We start from the raw sequence: 19826 nt of genomic DNA on the forward strand, positions 1-19826 counted from the left end.
GAGACTAAGGCCACTTAATCTATTGATTTGATCACTATTATTCAACTTCATGGAATTCATTAATATTTCATGCTTTTGCACCACCACCTGCACAAGTTGCATTGCACTAAAATATGTGATTGAACTTGTTTAAGCTCGTGGCATCCAATAACTTCTCATAGTCTACCATCACATTTGAATAGATTACAATGAACACTTCATGTAAAAGAGACCAAAATTCTTAAACCCCAATAAAATAACACTAGATTCTTGAACAAAACCAACGCCACTATAAAGATATTGAAGCAAATTTTCGCAATCATATGTTCATTACACCCTTTTCTTAGATATTGACTTCTTAGCAACAAATAATACTATGGACACTTAATCTCTTATTTCCCACCACATGCACAAGTTTGGGATCCAATAACTTCTCATAATCTCCCATCCAATAATTTTTTGCAATCATTTATGAAATACAATACAATGCAAATTGTGTGATCATTACACCCTTTGCTTAGAAATCACTAATATTTTCATGCTTTTGCACCACCACCTACACAAATTATGGCATCCAATAACTTCTCATAGTCTACCAAATATAAAAACAAAGTGTCAATAAAATATGCTTTATTGCTAGCTATATATTGATTGTCCCCAATCATAATCATTGCTATAATAACATATGCTTTATTGCTAGCCATATATTGATTGTCCCCCATCATAATCATTGCTATGAAGAAGAGACTACACAAAAAAAATTGCTATAGAGGAGATAAAAAAAAAAGAGATGACAAGTATAGCATAAACACCTAACAAACCCATAGATTGTTTTTTAAACCACGGGTCTGACCATCCCAGGATCAAAGATATATCCTTTCCATGGAAAAATCTAAAGTATGAACAAGAATGCTTACAAGACTACCACCTCTATCATGCCCCTTGTTACCCATTAACATCGGCTACCACCAACTTTGAAAGGGCCCCTTGTTACCCATTAACATCGGCTACCACCAACATGGAAAGGATTCGTGTTACAAGAGCACTATTTCCTAAAATGCAATATGTCAACCAATCCCAAATTATCATATAGAGTAACAAATACACTCAGTCCCAAAATATATATTTCATTTAATAAATTTGAAAATACCATAAGCTCAAATAACCTCGAGGAGTAGCATAGCGGGTTTAAGTGTAACATTGTTCGATCAATTGCCTATAGGTTGGATTCTTCGATGAATGAGAAAACGCTTAATCTACTTCGATAAAAACGAAAAATGAAAAAATTAGACTAAAACTCACGATGGTAAACATAACGGTGCAAATCTGAAATGAGAGCAAGAGAAACAACCCCTTATCTCCTTTAGGTTGACAACGCATCTCATCGATAAGAAGGCTAACTAAATTTGGTCATTTACATAGAAAATATTTGGTCATTTACAAAGATAATATTTGGTTTTAAAAAAAAAAATCCCAAGCTACAATCCAACCAAAACAGTGACCGGTGTTATCAAAATTGATAGATTCTGTCATTTTACTCCTGAACCAACGTGAACTGGTGGTATGAACCAGTTTTGGAATCGTACAACACAACTAATCCAATCTACTGCTTAAACGACCAAACTTACAAGTCTCTTGATGTTCAATGGGCCACACACAATCACTATCAAGAAATAAAAAGAAAAAATGGAAAAGTAGACGTGATCTATCAAACAAACAAAAAGCTTCCACCCCATGCAGGAGAAACCTACTCTCTTCATTGTCCGGCGGATCACATTCAGCCTTGTCCTACTTTAACATTAAAAGTTTACAAAGGACCCACATTTCACCAATTATGTGTGATGATGGAAGTTGGAACTAACCCATGGGGACCTCACGAATGGAAGATAACAATTGAAGCGTCCTGTAACATTCTGGCCGCTGACCTTGATTTTATAATTATGTGTGATGAAATGAACCCATGGGGACCTCACGCATAGAAGATAGAAATTTATGTGTTCTTTGAGAAACAGCGCTTAGAGCATTTCAAGATATACACAAAATAGGGCTTTTATATCTTCTGCATGCACCCCTTGTGCTGGAATTTGTGGCATTCTAAAATTGAAACCTGAAAGGGGAATACGATGTTCAATGGTGGACACGGATAGGAACCTGTAGGCTTCCCAAAGGTGAAAATTATCTTAAAACATTAAATGGCAATAGTTGTTGAAACCAATCAGCTGGAGAAAAAAAATCACAGATCCCTATATTTGATCATGTTGGTTTAAAGCTAGGCTTCAAGCTAGACTTCAAATGAGCTATGTACTCCAATATAATTTTTGCAAACTTTGCATATTTGGTGCCTAATGATTTAGATTTATATTCATGTATATGAATACATTTCTTATTAATATTTGAATATTTCATATATTTATTTTGGATGTGCTTATCCAGGTTCTCAGGCTGGTCCCAGTCCAATTTGCAGTTTTGAAGCAAGATGGCTCCAATCTTATCCAACTATGGGACTTACTAATTTGGCCCTTTCTACCATGGCTGAAAACAAATTTAACGAGTACAATTACTAAATTCATTTTCTTTTTCTGCGCATTAAACACACTAAAAAATGATTCAGCAAGTGGTTAAGTCTAAGTCACATTAATGGACCATGACAACACTCATTACCGTTTGATAAATCGAGTCATTTTATGTTTACGTGGCTAATAGTCCATTCCAAAATCTAACAAAACAGAGATCTACACCTGAGCTTGGCACCCCATCTCAACCATGTCACGAGATAAATTAGAATATTAAGGGTCACTTTAAGCAAGATGCACCAGAACCGAATGACAAAGCAATGTAATGGATTACTAACGTCTAAATTACCATTTATCAACACCAGCTTCGGGATTTCAACAGACTATTTACAAAAGCCTGACAATACTAAGCGTTGACCATGAAATTGAAGAAAAGACCATTACAGTATGAAACTGTAACCTCATTAACTGAACTCACAAAACTACTCGAAACAACTAGTCAAGTGCACAGCCAACAGTTTAAAAACCCGTTTGTTTTACCGAAGTCAAATAAACATAATAAAAGCGCTTATGATTTTACAAGTCAGAAAGAGAGCTGCATTTCTAAAGGAAATTATTACTTCAGTACACGCACAGAAAAAATAACAATTCCATGTAAAGAGTGTAACTTTCCATAAAACCAGAGAAGAATGTCCTCGACCTTAAAAGACATTCTTAAGCAGGACTAAAACTCTGATTGCTGAAATCGTGTTTTCTTAACCCATTGCATACTTTTGGGTCCAGCTCCTAGCAGTTGTCTCATACTTAGACCTGTCTGTTTTGTACATGTGAGCAATCTCTGGTACAAGGGGATCATCTGGGTTTGGATCAGTCAACAAGGAACAAATTGAAAGAAGAACCTACAATGAAACAAAAAGAACCCTCGTTAAATCTGGATCCACATTATGAATTATAATCCAAGAATATTTTAAAATGGAAATATTCAATGTAACAGCATTCTACATCCCATTAAATCAAAACTCTACAACCTTAGAGATGGTCAATGCAGGACTCCACTGTTCCTTCAAGATATCAAGGCAGATACTGCCATTGCTGTTGATATTAGGATGATAAACTTTAGTCCTGAAAGCAACCTGCATGATAAACAATGGTTGACAGAGTAATTAAACGGAATCCCCTAGAGGCAAATTGCTCGTCAGCCAACTTCATAGATATGTTCAATGCCAGAGAAAAATACCCTTGAAATAAAATCCTAAAACCAGTGTACCTAAGTTCAGTTTAACATGGTTCTCGCAGAGTCAAGACAACTTATCATAAAACGTTTTTTGTTGAACTTGAACGTTCCAAAGGAGCATTGATGAGAGAAAAGGTGAATAATTTTAAATCTCTATCAAATAAAGAGACCATTTGCAATCACGGATGGACCCAGGCAGAACATATTTCCTTTCTAAATATTTCACAACTGCATTAGATTACGGGAAAACTCAATAGAGCAGTGAAAGATAGATTATGGGATAGTAACCAATTTGTGTACGATCAAGATCCATAATTGAAGACTGGACAATGAACATGGTAAAGGGCCGACAACATATATAAACAGCATAAATCCATCTTAAATACGGATCTAACATGAGCCGAGGAGGATCCAATTTCTTCACGTGCAAATTTTTTTATGAGCGGACATTATTTAAATGTTTTGTATAGTTATTTAATTTTTTTTACTTTTAAATTTATTTGGCCGACATGAGCAAAATTTCAACTTTGATGATGGACGGACAGGTTTACACATCATACTGGGCTGTAGAATGAGCCTCTCAGCTCAATCAAATTCTTACTTCAGTTAGTAGTATCATGGAACATACATGATGAAAACAAGCAGAAAGGAACATCCAGTGCCAACCATGGATAGAAAGATCAATAAGGATAACCAACATATAGCAAGAACAAAGACAAAATACGTCAAAATACGACAGCAAGATCCAAAAGTGATGGAGAACTAAGCACATTTAGGGAGTAACAATCAAGGTTGCTCCAATGCTTTGGTATGCACTATCTGGTCAACACAAGGCTGCCAAAAGACATCCATAGACTAAAACAAACAAAACATGTTAAAAGCAGCCTTATTGGAACCCGCTGGTCCAGATCGTTTCACACTGCACTGGGTCCAAACTGGTTGCCAAACAGGACCTACAGGTTGATTCTATCCTAAACCAGTCTCATCCATACACACTGCAACCCTAATCCACACATCACCTGCAAGCCACATCCACCTAACAATGTCAGCAGAGTTTATCGGCAACCCATTATGCTCAGAGCACAAGCCCCAAATCGCACCTTGCTCACAACAAATCCGCACCTGTACAACCCCACACTCACCAGTGATTAGGGAGGACTTTTAGAGCCTCGATGTCTATGTAGTTTGTCTTTGATATGTATTCCACTCAGTTCCATTTTGCTATATTCCACCTGACATGCTATATACATTATAAATCCTTGCATATTCGGTGTCTAATGGTTTGGATTTATTTTGATATGTATGAACTCTTTTAATTAAAATTTGCATATATTATGTATCATCTAGTCAACCAGTTCTTCAACCCAGTTTTATAGCTGGTTCTTGTCTCTTCCCTTATTTAGCCTAGCCTTCCTTTTATAAGTTTGGGTTATTGACCGAATCCACAACCCTAATCTACAAAGTGATTTACCGTTGAAATTAGATCTCAATTTCACTTGAGATCAATGGTTGAGATTCATCTAATTCACTAATGCAAGTAACCTTTGAATTTCATTAAATTAACTCACTTTTTCTGATAACTCACCATTACCTTCTTCCTCTCTTACTCATTGTGTGGCAGGTATTGGGCTAGTTTCTCATATCAACTTTGGGGAGTTTAATTCTATGTTTTTCAATGGGGATTCTATCTTTCAATTCAAGAATTTTCAGTTCATTAATGGTAATAGTGGGGTTTCGGGCTACTTTGTCCTGAATCCTGGCTATTGGCAACCTCAAACTCTGAATCTAATCAGAATTCTGACTGGCTATTTCTTTCTTGTTACTCGTTTGGGTGTACAGAAGGTTTACCTTGGACCTTTTGTTGATTTCTTGGATTCACCAGATTGTTGTGTCCAGGTGACACTTGTTGGGACGATTCTGATCTACTTTTTCTCTTTCCCTATAGTGCAAGTGACCTGCTTATTGTGATAAGGGTCGACAGTAAAGACTCCTACAGAATTTCTTCTTGGCTGTGATTTGGCTTATGTTCTGTTCAGATGGATTACAGAGAACTCCAAGAGTTTCAACAAGCTCTGCGGAGACATGAGGAAGACATACTGAGCAACCAAAGCTCAATTTTTACCACTTTTGAGAAAATCTGTGAGCAGTACAAAGTTACAAACATGTCACCTCCCAAATTGTGCCTACAATGAGTAACCTGGTGCAGCAGAAACATTAGATAAATGTGGTGGAGGCAGCATGTAATACACTCGGGAATATGGTAGTCAGTTCATCCAAGGGTAAGCAGTGTGGAGCCTTTAACAAGGTGCAAACAGTTAATTCAAATTGTGGGAGACAATGGGAACATAATACAGTCCATCTGCTTCCCAGAGAATTTAGAATTGGTCAAGCAAGCTTTGGATTCAGCCAAGGAAGCAGAAAATGAAGCCTCCAGCCAACATGCCTTCTGTTAAGTTTGAAGGTATTTCAAAGTTCTTAGATTTTTAGGTCTGTTCTGTAGAATGTATACTACTAGGTTTTTTGGACTGTCATGTATCTGAAAATACTTATGTTGAACAGCTTTATGCTGGTAGTTAGCACCATTTTGAACTTTGTTAGCACTGTTTTGAAACAGATTATGATGTACTTTTGCTGTGAGCATTTCTGCAGCTTTTGCTTAATATAGAATCTTCCATTTAAGTTTATATATATATATACACTGTAGACTAGATGAGAGTAGCTTCAGAACACGGCTGTGAAATCTGAGGTTAACTGATGATTATGTAAATGTCTTTAAAGCGAAGCCTTAATAGCATCTCTCCATATGGATGAACGTAAAAATATAAATGGCAGTTTTTTCTAATTTTTTATGCTCATAATGAGCAATACCTGAGTGCTCCAAGGCACATACCTATGTATATTTTGCATTTCTACTTGAAATAGTAAATATACAGTTTTTTGGTGGGGAAGAAACCAATCAGATCACAACATTTTTCCATTTGATTGAATGTACAAAATCTGAGATTCGAAATATATGAATGTAAGAGAATGTAGGCTTTCACAGTGATTCATATAGAAACTTTCAGAAGAAAACTGTGTCTGAAGATTAGTTTGTCCAATGATTAGCGAGTGCTGAGAAGCCTTAAAGAGATAAGGACACAAAGTAGCCGTTACAGGATAATTAATGGATCAATGAAAAACAGAGAAATTTTAATTAAAAAATTTAAACGAAATTGGAATGAAACACATTAATATTTTTTTTATTATATTGAAATAATAGATAAGGAATACCAAAAAGACAACGGATTAGAAACCATTAATTGAAATGAGGAAAGATTAGGTCAAGATAGAAGTAAAATATTAAAAATAAATATGAAACTAAGGTGTGTGTGTGTATACACGAGGAATGAAATATGAAAAGGTAAATTGAATAAGAAGAAAGAGAAAGGGAAAGGGGGGCTATACCAATTTTGGGGGAAACCAAATGAAGAATAATGACAATTACTGGGGGGGAATAAAATAAGGATATATAAACATAAAAAAAGGAGATAAAAAGAATTCAGATTAAGGGGTTAGACTTGAGGACAGGAAAAAAGGAGGAGAAAAGGATAAAACAAAAAGGGCAAAGAACCAAGGAGAAGAACAGGGGGGCGCATAAAGGAGAAAGGAGGGAAGAGGGGGCACAAACTTAATGTGTGAGTTGATGGATGACAGATTGCCAGGATTGGCTTACCTGTAGCCATCTTCCCTGTGGAAGCTGTTGGGGTGCTTCTCGATTTTGAGAACTTCCCGGATGATCCGAGACTTATAGAGAGGAACACTTGATCAAAACAGATGAGATGCTTGGATTTGTAAGTGTGCTCAGCTAAGGCAGATTTTGACCAATTAGATTCCCTCTAACTTCTACTTTTGTACCTTCTAAAATTTTTAATTAAAATTTCTCTTTGTTGACCATTGACCTATTAATTATCCTGCAACAGATACTTTGTGTCCTTATCTATTTAAGGCTTCTCAGCGCTCGCTAATCATCATCGAGCTTTCTAGTCCCTGATGATGGGTGGAGTGTCCACCCGAAACGTTGGACAAGCTAATCTTCAGACACAGTTTTCTTCCGAAAGTTTCTAACTATACGAATGTATCATGTATTTTGTTCCAACACAGCACCCACAAACTATGCTTCATCTGAAATCACGTGGGAGTCTCCAGCCCACAATCTATGCTGCATTTTAAGTCAGATTGCGTCTCTAGCCCACATCTTGAACATGCTATTCCTCTGAACCCTAGCAACCTTAATCTACCCATGTAATAGATGTGTGTGTGCATTATCCATAATAATTTCAACTTTGATATGGTACTACTAAAACAATGTCTTTATGCCAATCATACAGAAAGTGAATTTGTAATACTCTGAATCAATGTATAAAAGCATACAATAATTCTTGACTGCAATTTTATTGAATGGCAACCTTTACACATGCAGCTACATGTTGCAGAGGTGGTCCTTGCAAACTTAATTATCCTAGCGTGGAAGTAACACAAACAAGGCAGCATTTCTAATCCATGCTCGATTTAGTTTTGTGTAAAGGTAGAACTCCTCATCTGATGAATAGAACAGAACGCTAATAGTTATCCTTTAACACGGTCAGATACCCGTCAAACAACTATTTCAATCTATATCAGACATCACAAAAATGAACACAGATAGATGGGTCAGATGGCTACAATAATTTGTGTCGCCAATCCAATGCACATCCAATGGAAACCCATCCAACAGTTCTCATCATTCTGAGGATGGTACCTAGGGTAAACCGTCCAGTTACAGTTTTGGCAACCCGAACTGGTGGGGACATGAGTAAGACCCATAATATTCACAGAGGCAGCCACCCAAAGGACTTGACCCCACAACCTACTGCAAATTCACAGCACCCAACCAATCCCGCTAAACCACCAAGCTCAGATGCCTTAGATAATCTGCAAATATTTTTGGGAGTAAATTATCTGGTTTTTTAGTGCAGGCAATATCAATCATTGTCAGTCAAAACTCAGCATAAAGAACAAAATTAGATGATATTGGAGGCAGTTCATAGTATGCACTCACTAAACATGATGAATAATAAGTATACCTTAGGTGGCTTGAATGGATAATCAGGTGGAAAATGAATTGTCACCAGAAACACACCACCAGCATATGGACTGTCAGGAGGTCCCATAATTGTCGCTTGCCAATGGAACATATCATCTGCCACCGGTCCTATACAAGCATGGAAGTAAATAAATAAATTTTGACCTAATCCATTGCAGTATAAAATATAACTAGAGCAAGTACAGAATATTGTTATCTTTAAAATGCAATCCTTCTATTTAATTAGGACCAAGTCAAATCAAATATAGATTTCTAAATTCTAAGTTAATTTCTAAGTTAATTAACCAACTTACTAAGACCAGCTTGCATGGCTGACAAACATGCCAAATTATCATTCAAATGTGAAACTAGCATTCACAAAACCATAAGCACAGCAATCAGGAACTCATGATGCTGAGAGATCCTATTTTTCAAGATAGTACTCAAGGGTACCATTTTATTTACCTCAATAGTAGCTATACAACAAATGTGGCCCCTCGATTTTAGGAGATTAAATTTTGAAGAAGATACACAAACAAGGGATCAACGGTTATAATTCAATGTATCTCAGTCAAATAATTGATTGATGCTAAGGACTGGGATCCCTAGTAAGGTCAATCGAATATTAAGCCGTAAATTGGCATTCCATTCTCATTGTGGTCTGCCCAGTGCATATTTACATTCCTATACCGTCAGCCTTAATTCCTGGTGCAAAGTACCTACTTTTCCTTGATGACTTCTCTAGGAAGATGTGGGATCACGTTTTTATAAGAAATCTCATGCTTTCACTGAATTAAGATGTTTAAGGCAGCAGTATATCAGGAAGAAGGTACAAGTATAAAGGTCCTTCCATCTAAGAATGGAGTGGGCTTTCACTATAATCATCTGGCTATTTTTTGTAAGAATGCATCTAGACTCTAGAGACAGTTTTCTGTGCACACACACTCAAGTAGTAATAGCATGACGTTGCAGAGAGAAAAAACAATACAGTTGTTGAAATGGCCAATAGCATGTTACAGGGCAGAGAAGTTCTAGATAGGTCTTGAGCAAAAGCAGTGCATATTGCATTGTACTTTCATAACAGGAGTCATACTAAAGTTGTGCACGATGTTACACTACAGAAAGCTTGCTCCGGTAGAAAACTGCAGGAAGATCATGTTTGATCTGGAGGGTAGAAGAAAAAGACAAGTAACAAAGTGGTACTACAATGCTTTGGAGGATGTGAGGGGGGATGAACTTCAACCTAGACAAGAATGGCCAAACAAGAAACCAAAAAGGGTAGGTAAACAAAGTTCAAACTAGACAGAGGGTTTATTATATATTACTATCCTTTGTGGCAAATTATGCCACTCAGAGATGCAAATTGCAGGAAAGAAGGATCTTAGTAGTAGGAATCTCTTCAAGTTCCAACTTCCGATAGATTCCAAAGGCCTAGTTTTTCACGTTAGAAGATCATGCAACCGAGGTGTAGATAAGAGGCATTTATTGGAGGTAAAATCAACATCTGCGTTTGTGGTAAGTGGGCTAAAATTTTCAATCAACATTGATTCTCATCTGACTAGCAAGTCAATAGATGGATATGAGCTCGAGGTTTTGACATGCCATATCAACCATGTAAAATACAGGGCATACAATTAAGTTTTATCTCCCATATGATATTTTGTTTTGATTAGTAAAATTACAAACATTCTTTTGGAAAAAAATCATAATATGCATATCACATTAAAATAAATTTAAATAACAATGATTCATATTCATAACCATGATATTTCAGCGCATATAATTAATAAACATATAAAAGCTTAGGAACTTTAATTAATAAACATATAATTAGAAATAAGAATATTCCTATATATAGAGATGTGAAATATATATAAAATATAAATAGTAGTTATAAATTAAGTTCCATTTTACCATATAAATTAAAATAATGATTCATATTCATCACCATTATATTTCATAACTTCATCTTTAAGTTTATTGGATAGGAGCTTGAGGTTTTGACATGTTCCGTATCAACCGTGTAAAATACAGGCGATACAATAAGTTTTATCTCCCATATGATCTCTTGTTTTGATTAGTAAAATTACAAACATTTTTTTGGAAAAAAATCATAATATGCATATCACATTAAAATAAATTTAAATAATAATGATTCAAATTCATAACCATGATATTTCAGCACATATAATTAATAAACATATTAAAGCTTAGTAGCTTTAATTAATAAACATATAATTAGAAATAAGAATATTCCTATATATATAGATGTGAAATATATATAAAATATAAATAGTAGTTATAAATTAAGTTCTATTTTACCATATAAATTAAAATAATGATTCATATCCATCACCATTATATTTCATAACTTCATATTTAAGTTTATTAATAAACATATAAAAATTATGAGCAGTGATTTCAAGGAAACTATATCTATCTGAAAGAACCTAGAAATTGGAGTACCAGTCTTGGGGATATTTCAATTATAAGGTCAACATGGAGACCATTCCCCACAGTTAAGCCTAAAACAACATGTCAACTTAAAATTGGCATTATCTTTGCTAGAGTATCCAAATTAGGTTTTAAAGGCATTACAAAGAGGAAATAGATTGTAATATCAGTGAAAAGTAAATATTTGGATAATCATTGTAAAGAAATTGTCTTTCAAAGTTAGACATCAAGGAGGAGGCCTATGGTTAATGTTTTCTCAAGTTAGACAGATAGTCAAGATAGTAATGTACTGAAAGCTTCGAAAAGAAATAGAAGAGACTAAATTAAATTGTAGGAAGGAAATTGAAAAGAAAAATGATGAAGTATTCAGATTGCAGAAGAAATCTGAAAAACTAAGAGCTTTTGCAAAAAAGGAATCAGTTCTTCAAGTTGCAAGGCCTTAATCAAGTGCTAGGAGGTTGTGAACTTAAAAGAAGGAAAGGTGAGCAAAGTCAATAAGGACAAGGATAATTCAACAGGAAGATATTGTGGGTAAAAAATACCAAATTATGAAACCATTCTCGAACACTGCATGAAGAAGTTAAAAGATTAAAGAAAAGAATTAACATCAGCAAACCCAAAAAAATCAAAGATAATAGATGAAGAGACAACCAAGAGAATTGAAAATGAAATATGTAAGAAAGTTGAAGAAACCCTAAATATAGATTTAGTCCAATAACTAATGCAGACAAGACTGGCAGGAGGACAGAGGAAATTGATGGATAGCATCAGCTTTCAACTTCAAAAGGAGAAGAAAAAGAAGGTACAAGGTGGTCATTGGAAGATAATTGAGTAAGTCCAAGTACGAGTAGTCCAAATATGGTTGTCACTGTTTCCTGGGCAAGACAAGATTTATCAAAGATTTTATTTGCCTCTTGATAGAAGAGGGATTCTCTTTGGAATGGAAGAAATGGTTAACAAGATCTGGTACACTCAATAGTTGGGATTGAATGCTTCATGGCCATACTATCTTATCTCAACGCTTTCTAGGGAGAGTGCATGCATGATATTTAAATATAAAAGTCCAGGCTCCAGATTCCATTGTGTTGAGGATTTACAATCTCTCAACAAAATTGTCTGAGGGTTTCAACTCTCAATATAGATCTGCTAATTATACCTCCTCAAGAATGGATTCATGCAATGCCAAGAATGAAGACCAAGCTCAAGCACAGGCAGTTAATTCTTATTGCTAAACAACATATTATTTTCTAAGGCTAATGGCTAGAGGATCCTTCTTGGCCAGTCAATTATCATATAGGCAAATGTTTTGACACATTTTAGCCGTGCATCTGCTTCAGGGAGCAGTGAGAATAGGAGTACCCTCTTCTTCATAGTCAGTTTCATTCAAGGATGCAGTTCAATCTAAGACATCTCCTTCAAACAGATCAATCCCTCAATCCCCTTTTAAGCCAAATCCATACATCACAGAGAAAACTCATGGGGTGACAGCTTTGGAGATCTCTTAGCCGGAGGCCAATGAATACCTTGTTTCATATAAAACAGCTGCTGTAATTTGTTATTTTAATAGTTTTTGGCCTCATACAGCAAATTTATATAAGTGGATCTACTCCAACTAGTGTAAAAAATGTCAGGTATTTTTGTTTTCTAAAGGTTTTTTTGTAGTACAGTCTTTTAGTCAAGATGATTATGAAAAAGTCCTCAAGGGGCCATGGTTTTGGGGTGGTTTGTCTTCCAAATTTGCACTCACAGATGTTATAAAGACTTTGGGCAGATTCCTGAAGGCGCATTTTGAGCAGATCCAGCTGGGTATTGCTACTTATGCTTAAATATGTGTAGAATGATCTTCGTAAGGGTCTTCCTGAGAGGATATATCTAAAACAGAACAAAGGGCAGTGGACTCGAGTGTTGGATTATGAAAACATGGTAGTTAGTTGTCAGGTTTGACAGTAAATGGGACATCTACATGAATCTTGCCCTCAAGCTAAAGCACATCCAAAGAGGAAAAAGAGTCATTCTTCCAAATCTAAAAGCTGGCAGCCATATGAGGCTATGAACTACCAATTTCAGATGCTAAAGATGATGTGAGTACAAAAGATTTTCCTTCTCATGAGGTATAAAAGAGGAACAAAAAAGAAACAGTGGCAAAGAATGAAGAAATATGAATTAAAGAAGATTCAAGGATAATTCACAAATTCCAAAAATCACTCTGTTGCACAGAATGCTATTATAGTGGGAGGTATAAAAAGATATCATGATTCTGAAAATTGAGAATCTGATAAGGAGATGGATGTGCTCACAAATCATATGCAAGCAGATGTTGCAGGGATTTGAATTTTACTGTCAGACTCCCTCCTACATTTTTTCTTAATTTCACTATTACCAAATTCAAACACAAAAACAAAACATGTGAGATTAGTGTGAATGAAAAACATGCATGGACCTTTGGAAGTAGATGGCAGCATCAGCAACATTCTTGGAATGCGAAGTTGAGGAACTATGTGACAAGATATTATCAAAAGACCAAAGGAAAAGAAACAATGCGCCTTCAAAGTTAATCAACAGAGGAGAACTATGTGACAAGATATTATCAAAAGACCAAAGGAAAAGAAACAATGGGCCATCAAAGTTGATCAACAGAGGAGAACTATGTGACAAGATATTATCAAAAGACCAAAGGAAAAGAAACAATGGGCCATCAAAGTTAATTAACAGAGTCAAATATGGACAGATAATCAACAGGGGCATTTACACAGAAAAAATCTCTAAGGTTTCATCCTATGTAAAACCCTCAACTACAAATCTTTCAGTGCAAAGCATTTTGAAAGGGGGTACTATGTTATGATCCTAATAGGGGTGTATATAAAAGGATCACATGTATGGTAAAAGTTAAAACATGTATAACTTCTAATGCCTAGCCTACATGTGATGAGTGAGAACTAGTATATATGAGGTTAACTTTGTCATCACGGTGCACATTGTCATATGATTATTGTATATGGAGGTATTTGGGCTATTTGGAGTTCTCCAAGGATCCAAGTTAATGCATAGCTCATCATACTAATATTCCTGGGAGTTATACTAGGTGTTCACATTTGATGAATTTCACATTTATCATGCTTCCGAAATGTTATGAACCAAATAACCAAATGCAGCATGATAAACATGAAAGCATGCAAAATTGACATGAAGCACAACTCCCATTTATGTTATTTTGATGAGTTACACTCCAAAATATTTGGATAACTCCTCAGTAGCCCAAATACATCCATATACAATGATCACATGACATCCTATAAATTAAAATCCTATGTAATATTAGTTTCATTCATTGCAAGTGCAATGCTAGGCCGATCAATTTTCTTATGCACGTGACCAATTAGGGTCGTAATAATGGAACATGTTTGTTTTCCATATGGGCATTAAAATCACCATATCAATTAGCTTATCGCGTGACCAATTAGGGTCATAACAAAGGCAAGTGTTTGTTTTCCATATGGCCATTAAAATCACCATGAACTGTACTTACACGAAAGTTTAGTCTATCAACCATGCTCTCATAATGCATGATCTCAGTGGAGGAATGAACGTAAGAAATTTGCTTCCTGATACCAGTGTTCATAACACTAGCATTGACAAAAGATTGGTGATGGTCCGGAAAACATCTTCTCAGAAACATCAGAAAAAAATATCAATCTAGGTGAGCTTGCCAAGTCAATTAAAGCACAGCATTGTTAAAGCCCCTACTGGGGTTCATGCCTCCATAAGGACGTGTTGACCCCTTGTGGGCCACTATGCTTGTATAGTGATAATGTTTGCGCTTATGATTGTGAATTGGGACCAAGTGCAAGTCCTAGAAAACTTAGAATAAATATGCCCCAGTCATGACTACTTTGCTAAATGAATGGCCTCATAGCTTGTGAGATCATTATACCACATTGTAATATTTCACATTGAAGAGTTGCCACTTGCAGGTGTTCATAAGAAGCAATAGCACCAAAGAAATAAAGACAAGCATCTTCCTATCTGGATAATTATTGATGTGAGATGTATCATGGGACAAACAACTCGACTAGCCTCTACATGTATTTCTTAAATCTAGAGTACGATTATACAAAAGACTTTTCATGGTTATGTCGAAGATGGATTGTATGACTACATAGAGCACATGGTCCCCAATACGAAAGAACATAACGCTGTTCCTTCTGGACCATTTCTGAAATGCTATCCTTGAAATCCAAATTGGGTCGCTGTGTGGACAAAGCAGGAACTACAGCAGTGTCTAATGACAGAGATGGATGGACAGAATTTTCAGTGGGACGATACCAATCAAGCAATGGTTTTCAAGACTATGTATTCTTTGGTTTGGCTCATAAAGATTGTTCATGATTAGCCATTTGTCCACAAAATCTGCATACCTGGGACATAGCTTAAAGTATTCTAATCTCTTCAAATTTGTGGTATGAGTTTACAGCACAAGTAATGGCTCCTTCTACTTTGAACTTTTCTTTTTTCCTATGTTTTTTATGTGGATACACAGCTGGAGTGAAGGCTGGGGCCCCTGGCTTTATTTCAGATACTACTTTTAGCTTCTCTTCATGTTCTGTGTTCCAGTAAACTGCTTGATCATGAACATGATAGACAATCCTTCAAGCAGTTCATTCATAATGTGCCCGAGCCCATAAGCATAAGCACATATTTTCTCTGAAAAATGTCCCAAACTGAGCCATCATACTTAGAGCTTCTAAAAAGCTTCAATCCAAATTGCTTGTTCTCTGTTCTTCATGGAATTTCAGTCCTGTTTTTATTGTCAACCAAACTCTGTTCTTAAAGCCCATCAAAGTATTCCCAGCGGGCCAGCAGTTATGAAACCAATTTCACCATTTATCTTATGTGCTTCAACACCATGAGGGAAGAGTGGCTCATTCATCTTGGCCCAAACCCTAGAATCCATCGCTCTATAATTTTTTACTTCAGACAGTTATAAGGAGTCAAACACGATTACAACAGGAGGTATCAAAGCATCAAACCTGTCATGATGCAACCTAGTCACAAAATATCCTTTGCCAAAACCTTCACGGCTGAAATAAGCTACAAGTGTTCTCAAGCCAAAATGAGGCCTGAAGAAGTTCGTTGAAAAGCTCAGGGCATGGTTTGGAAACCCGCATATGGGCACACTCCGAGAAAGGTGAGGAATAGACAAATTCAACGCCAGAGATTGTTCCTCAAAGTTATTTGCAGGAGGCTGATTTCTCAATTTTGACATCTCCAACAACCAATCCTTACACAGTTCTATGAGCAACCTGAGAGTACGTATTTTCAATATAGGATCAACCAAGAAATTCCTTGCTTCAGATGGCACATCCTTCGACTCTATCATCTGACTGATACAGGCTTTCCATAGTCAAGGCTACTTTCCTTGTGTTGTCCATAACCTTTTATCTAAGATCACAAGGGAATATGGGCACCAATGATGTAGGAGAGAAGAACTGATAAACATTGGCTGCTCAATATCAAATTTGAAACTTGCACGGAGCCTTCAGGGTTTATAATGAGATTGTCTACCTGTCAAGCCACAGGTTGCAACCTCAAATCATGGAAATGAATCTCTTGTAGCTATAGCCATGCATTCCATCTCACAATAGTTATCATAAACAGGAGCTCCACTGAACCGTAAAATGTAGGTTTGATGACCTTTTGGCTCAATCTTGAGTAGCAAAACAATGGTTCTATCAGACACAATATCAGGGAGATCAAGACTAATCTCTTGAACCTCAGTAATGCCTTCACATTGCCTTTAAGACTCAATAATGCCTTCACATCGCCTTCAATGATGACTCGTTGCTTGCTGTCACCACCCATGTTTAATGCCCCCTGAATAAATCTGCAGATTTAGTTAAATAGGAACATGACCAATACAAGGTCATGTTTATTCGGGGAGGGGGTTGGAGGGGGGCTTGCATTACATCAAATTCGTTTTTGGATGTTATCAAGAATATGTTTTGGCATGAGAATAATATTAAAAACTTTATGGATAATAATAAGACGTAGGTAAGCCCAAAGGTCTGTGATCTGGTGGCAAGCAGCGATATGACAAGACTTCTGTTAATGCAGAGATCCAGGTTTAAAAAGCCCAAGTGGATGTGTATGATATCAGGTGCAATTCCTGTGTGCTTTCGACAGTTTAGAAACGTCTGTCATAGCATAGCAGATTAGCTGAAGCGCAGGTGTAAGCTATTGTAAGCAAAAATTTCCTGGAGAAAAAGTAGGAAAATTATAGATGATCATAATAGAAATTATATAAGGATACAATAATGTTTATATATATTATAGATCATAAGGTACTATCAAAAACTTTACAGATTAGTTAGGCGTTGAGATGTATTCTGGGTAGAACGGAATAGATGTTAGGATGCACTGAATGAAGTGGGGCGTCGAAAAAACTCTCACTTGTTTAGAGTATACGTAGCTCTGAGAATTTGGGAATTGTATTTTGGTGAAGTCAGATTTATAATGTCCTTTGGTTCTTTTATCCGCTGTTTTTCTTTCGCTGACATAATTCATCAATTTTTTGACGCCTTAGTGACTCGGGCATCCCAGGCGAAGATCATTTTTGTAGTTTTAGTGGCTGCCACAACAAGAATTGGGCTATCCAAAAGGCATATTCAACAAAAAGGCCAAGTTCAGCTACAGGTTTTGTCAGGGTGGATGATCCCGGCTGGTTTCTTCTTAGAGGTTCTAATCATTTATCAAAAAATGAAACGATAGATATTGCTCAGCTGTTTGAACTTTGGGATAGCACTAATTTTAGAAGATTTTAATCCAATTTATGACTTTAGACAACGAAACAGAGACATTCACTAAACTGTTCGGAAGAAAACACGGAAAATCCACTCGATCCAGCTGCGTTTGAGATCATTGGGAATAATCAGTGTTCCTCACATTCCCGTAAACAAATTAAAAAATAGACAGGCAAATCATTCATGAGAGAAAGAAATAAAGCCCTTTGCCAAACACGGGCAGCTATTTCGAAATACACATGGAATTGACATGAGAGAAGATGTTAATATGTACCTGCACTGCATGAAGTAGGAGGATCCTTTTGGAGATCCTTAAGTTCCTTTACAATCCGCTTCGACGCCATAGATGCGGTAGCAGCTTACAGAACAAACCCTAGAATTTCTCAGCGCTTAAAAGAGCAATTGTAGAGCTGGCAACCAATATACCGCAGAATTGACCAGATCAGACGCAAACGGGCAGATCGAACTTGCGATCTATGATGCGAATTACGGACGACCTGGCAGAATGATATCTCGGCCTCCGAGACTTCCAGCTCCTCTGGAGAAGAAACGAAAGAGAGGTTCCGCAAGATCACCACACTCCTCGCACAATGGCACGATGGATGGAGGGAGGAGTCATCAACGCATTGATATTCCTTAATAATTATTATTTATATGATTGCTCTTCTGGCTTTGCGTACCACTTTTTCTGCTTTCGGCGTGCCAATTTTCTTACCGCGGTTTAGAGGTACCTAATTTCTTTTTCATTTCTCTATTTTCTTCTACCCATCTCCGTCCAATGACGTGTCTTTTCCGTAAATTTGGGATTGTTGCTTCGTAATAAAGTTGGTTGTGTAATCTACGTTGTGGGGATACCTTGTTTCAATATTTTGGTGAGATTTAAAAAAAAAAAAAAAAAATTAGATTTTTTTCGTCTAATTTTTCTAAAATTTTGTAAAAATTTATTGAAATCACAAGTTTAATGGGTAATCCCTGTATAATTAAAGTGTTTTAGGGTTTTTCAAAATGTTGAATCCATATATACAGTGAAAAATAAGTTTAAATAACACAAATCGAGATTTCACCTCAAAGTCCAAAAACTCCTACCAAAGCAACTTTGTTTTTTTCAATTTGAACTTAAACGAGTAATTTCTTTCATATATTTATAATATTTTTTGAGTTTTTTAATTAAAATTAATATAAATAAATTTTAATTCTGATTTTATTATATATTAAAAAAATATAATTCTATAAAGTGCAATATTATTTTTTTGGGCCATTATAATTTCGATATAATGTTTATAGTCCACCATTTAATGTTTAGATAAAAACTTATGATATAGTGTGGAGATACCCCAAAGGCATTCAAAGGTCCACATGTTAATGTTTAGATAGAAACTTATGATATAGTGTTGAGATATTCCAAAGGCATTTAAAGGGTCAAAATCCATAGAATAGTGTTAATAGTTCATAAGTTTGTGCCTCACAAGAAACTAATGACTTAAACTAAGGTCATTGTAACTTTTGGCTAGTGCTACCCATAAGATGTAAATTAGTTGGTTTGTGTGAAATTTAGTCCTCATTGGATCTCAGATTCAAATTGAATGGGGAGGAATGGAGGGTGGGAGCCACCTATGGGGGAATAAATTATCCCAAGGGGCATCTAGGATCAATCAAGTCTCGCAGAATTCTAGTGATAGCAATCCCTCAGTGGGTAGATCACTCTTCCATTCAACACTAGGGTTGGCCCCAGCCTAGGCTCCACCTAG

The 19826-nt window shown here is 36.1% G+C and overlaps 1 protein-coding gene across 1 annotated transcript; it reads right to left on the reverse strand.

Annotated features, from left to right (window-relative positions):
• Positions 1 to 2890: 2890 nt before the first annotated feature.
• LOC149167687 (ubiquitin-conjugating enzyme E2-17 kDa-like) lies at positions 2891 to 18706 on the reverse strand. The gene is made up of 4 exons (XM_089433088.1): positions 18353 to 18706; positions 8829 to 8956; positions 3521 to 3625; positions 2891 to 3391 (listed from the first exon to the last, which is right to left on the reverse strand). Exons 1-4 carry the CDS (start codon positions 18420 to 18422, stop codon positions 3248 to 3250), a joined length of 447 nt encoding a protein of 148 aa, XP_089289214.1. The 5' UTR covers positions 18423 to 18706; the 3' UTR covers positions 2891 to 3247.
• Between the last annotated feature and the right edge of the window lie 1120 nt (positions 18707 to 19826).

The sequence above is a fragment of the Pinus tabuliformis genome, chromosome 5_1 (assembly GCF_031772625.1).
Source record: "Pinus tabuliformis cultivar Carrire ecotype Pingquan chromosome 5_1, CPIR1, whole genome shotgun sequence".
Lineage (NCBI taxonomy): Eukaryota > Viridiplantae > Streptophyta > Pinopsida > Pinales > Pinaceae > Pinus > Pinus tabuliformis.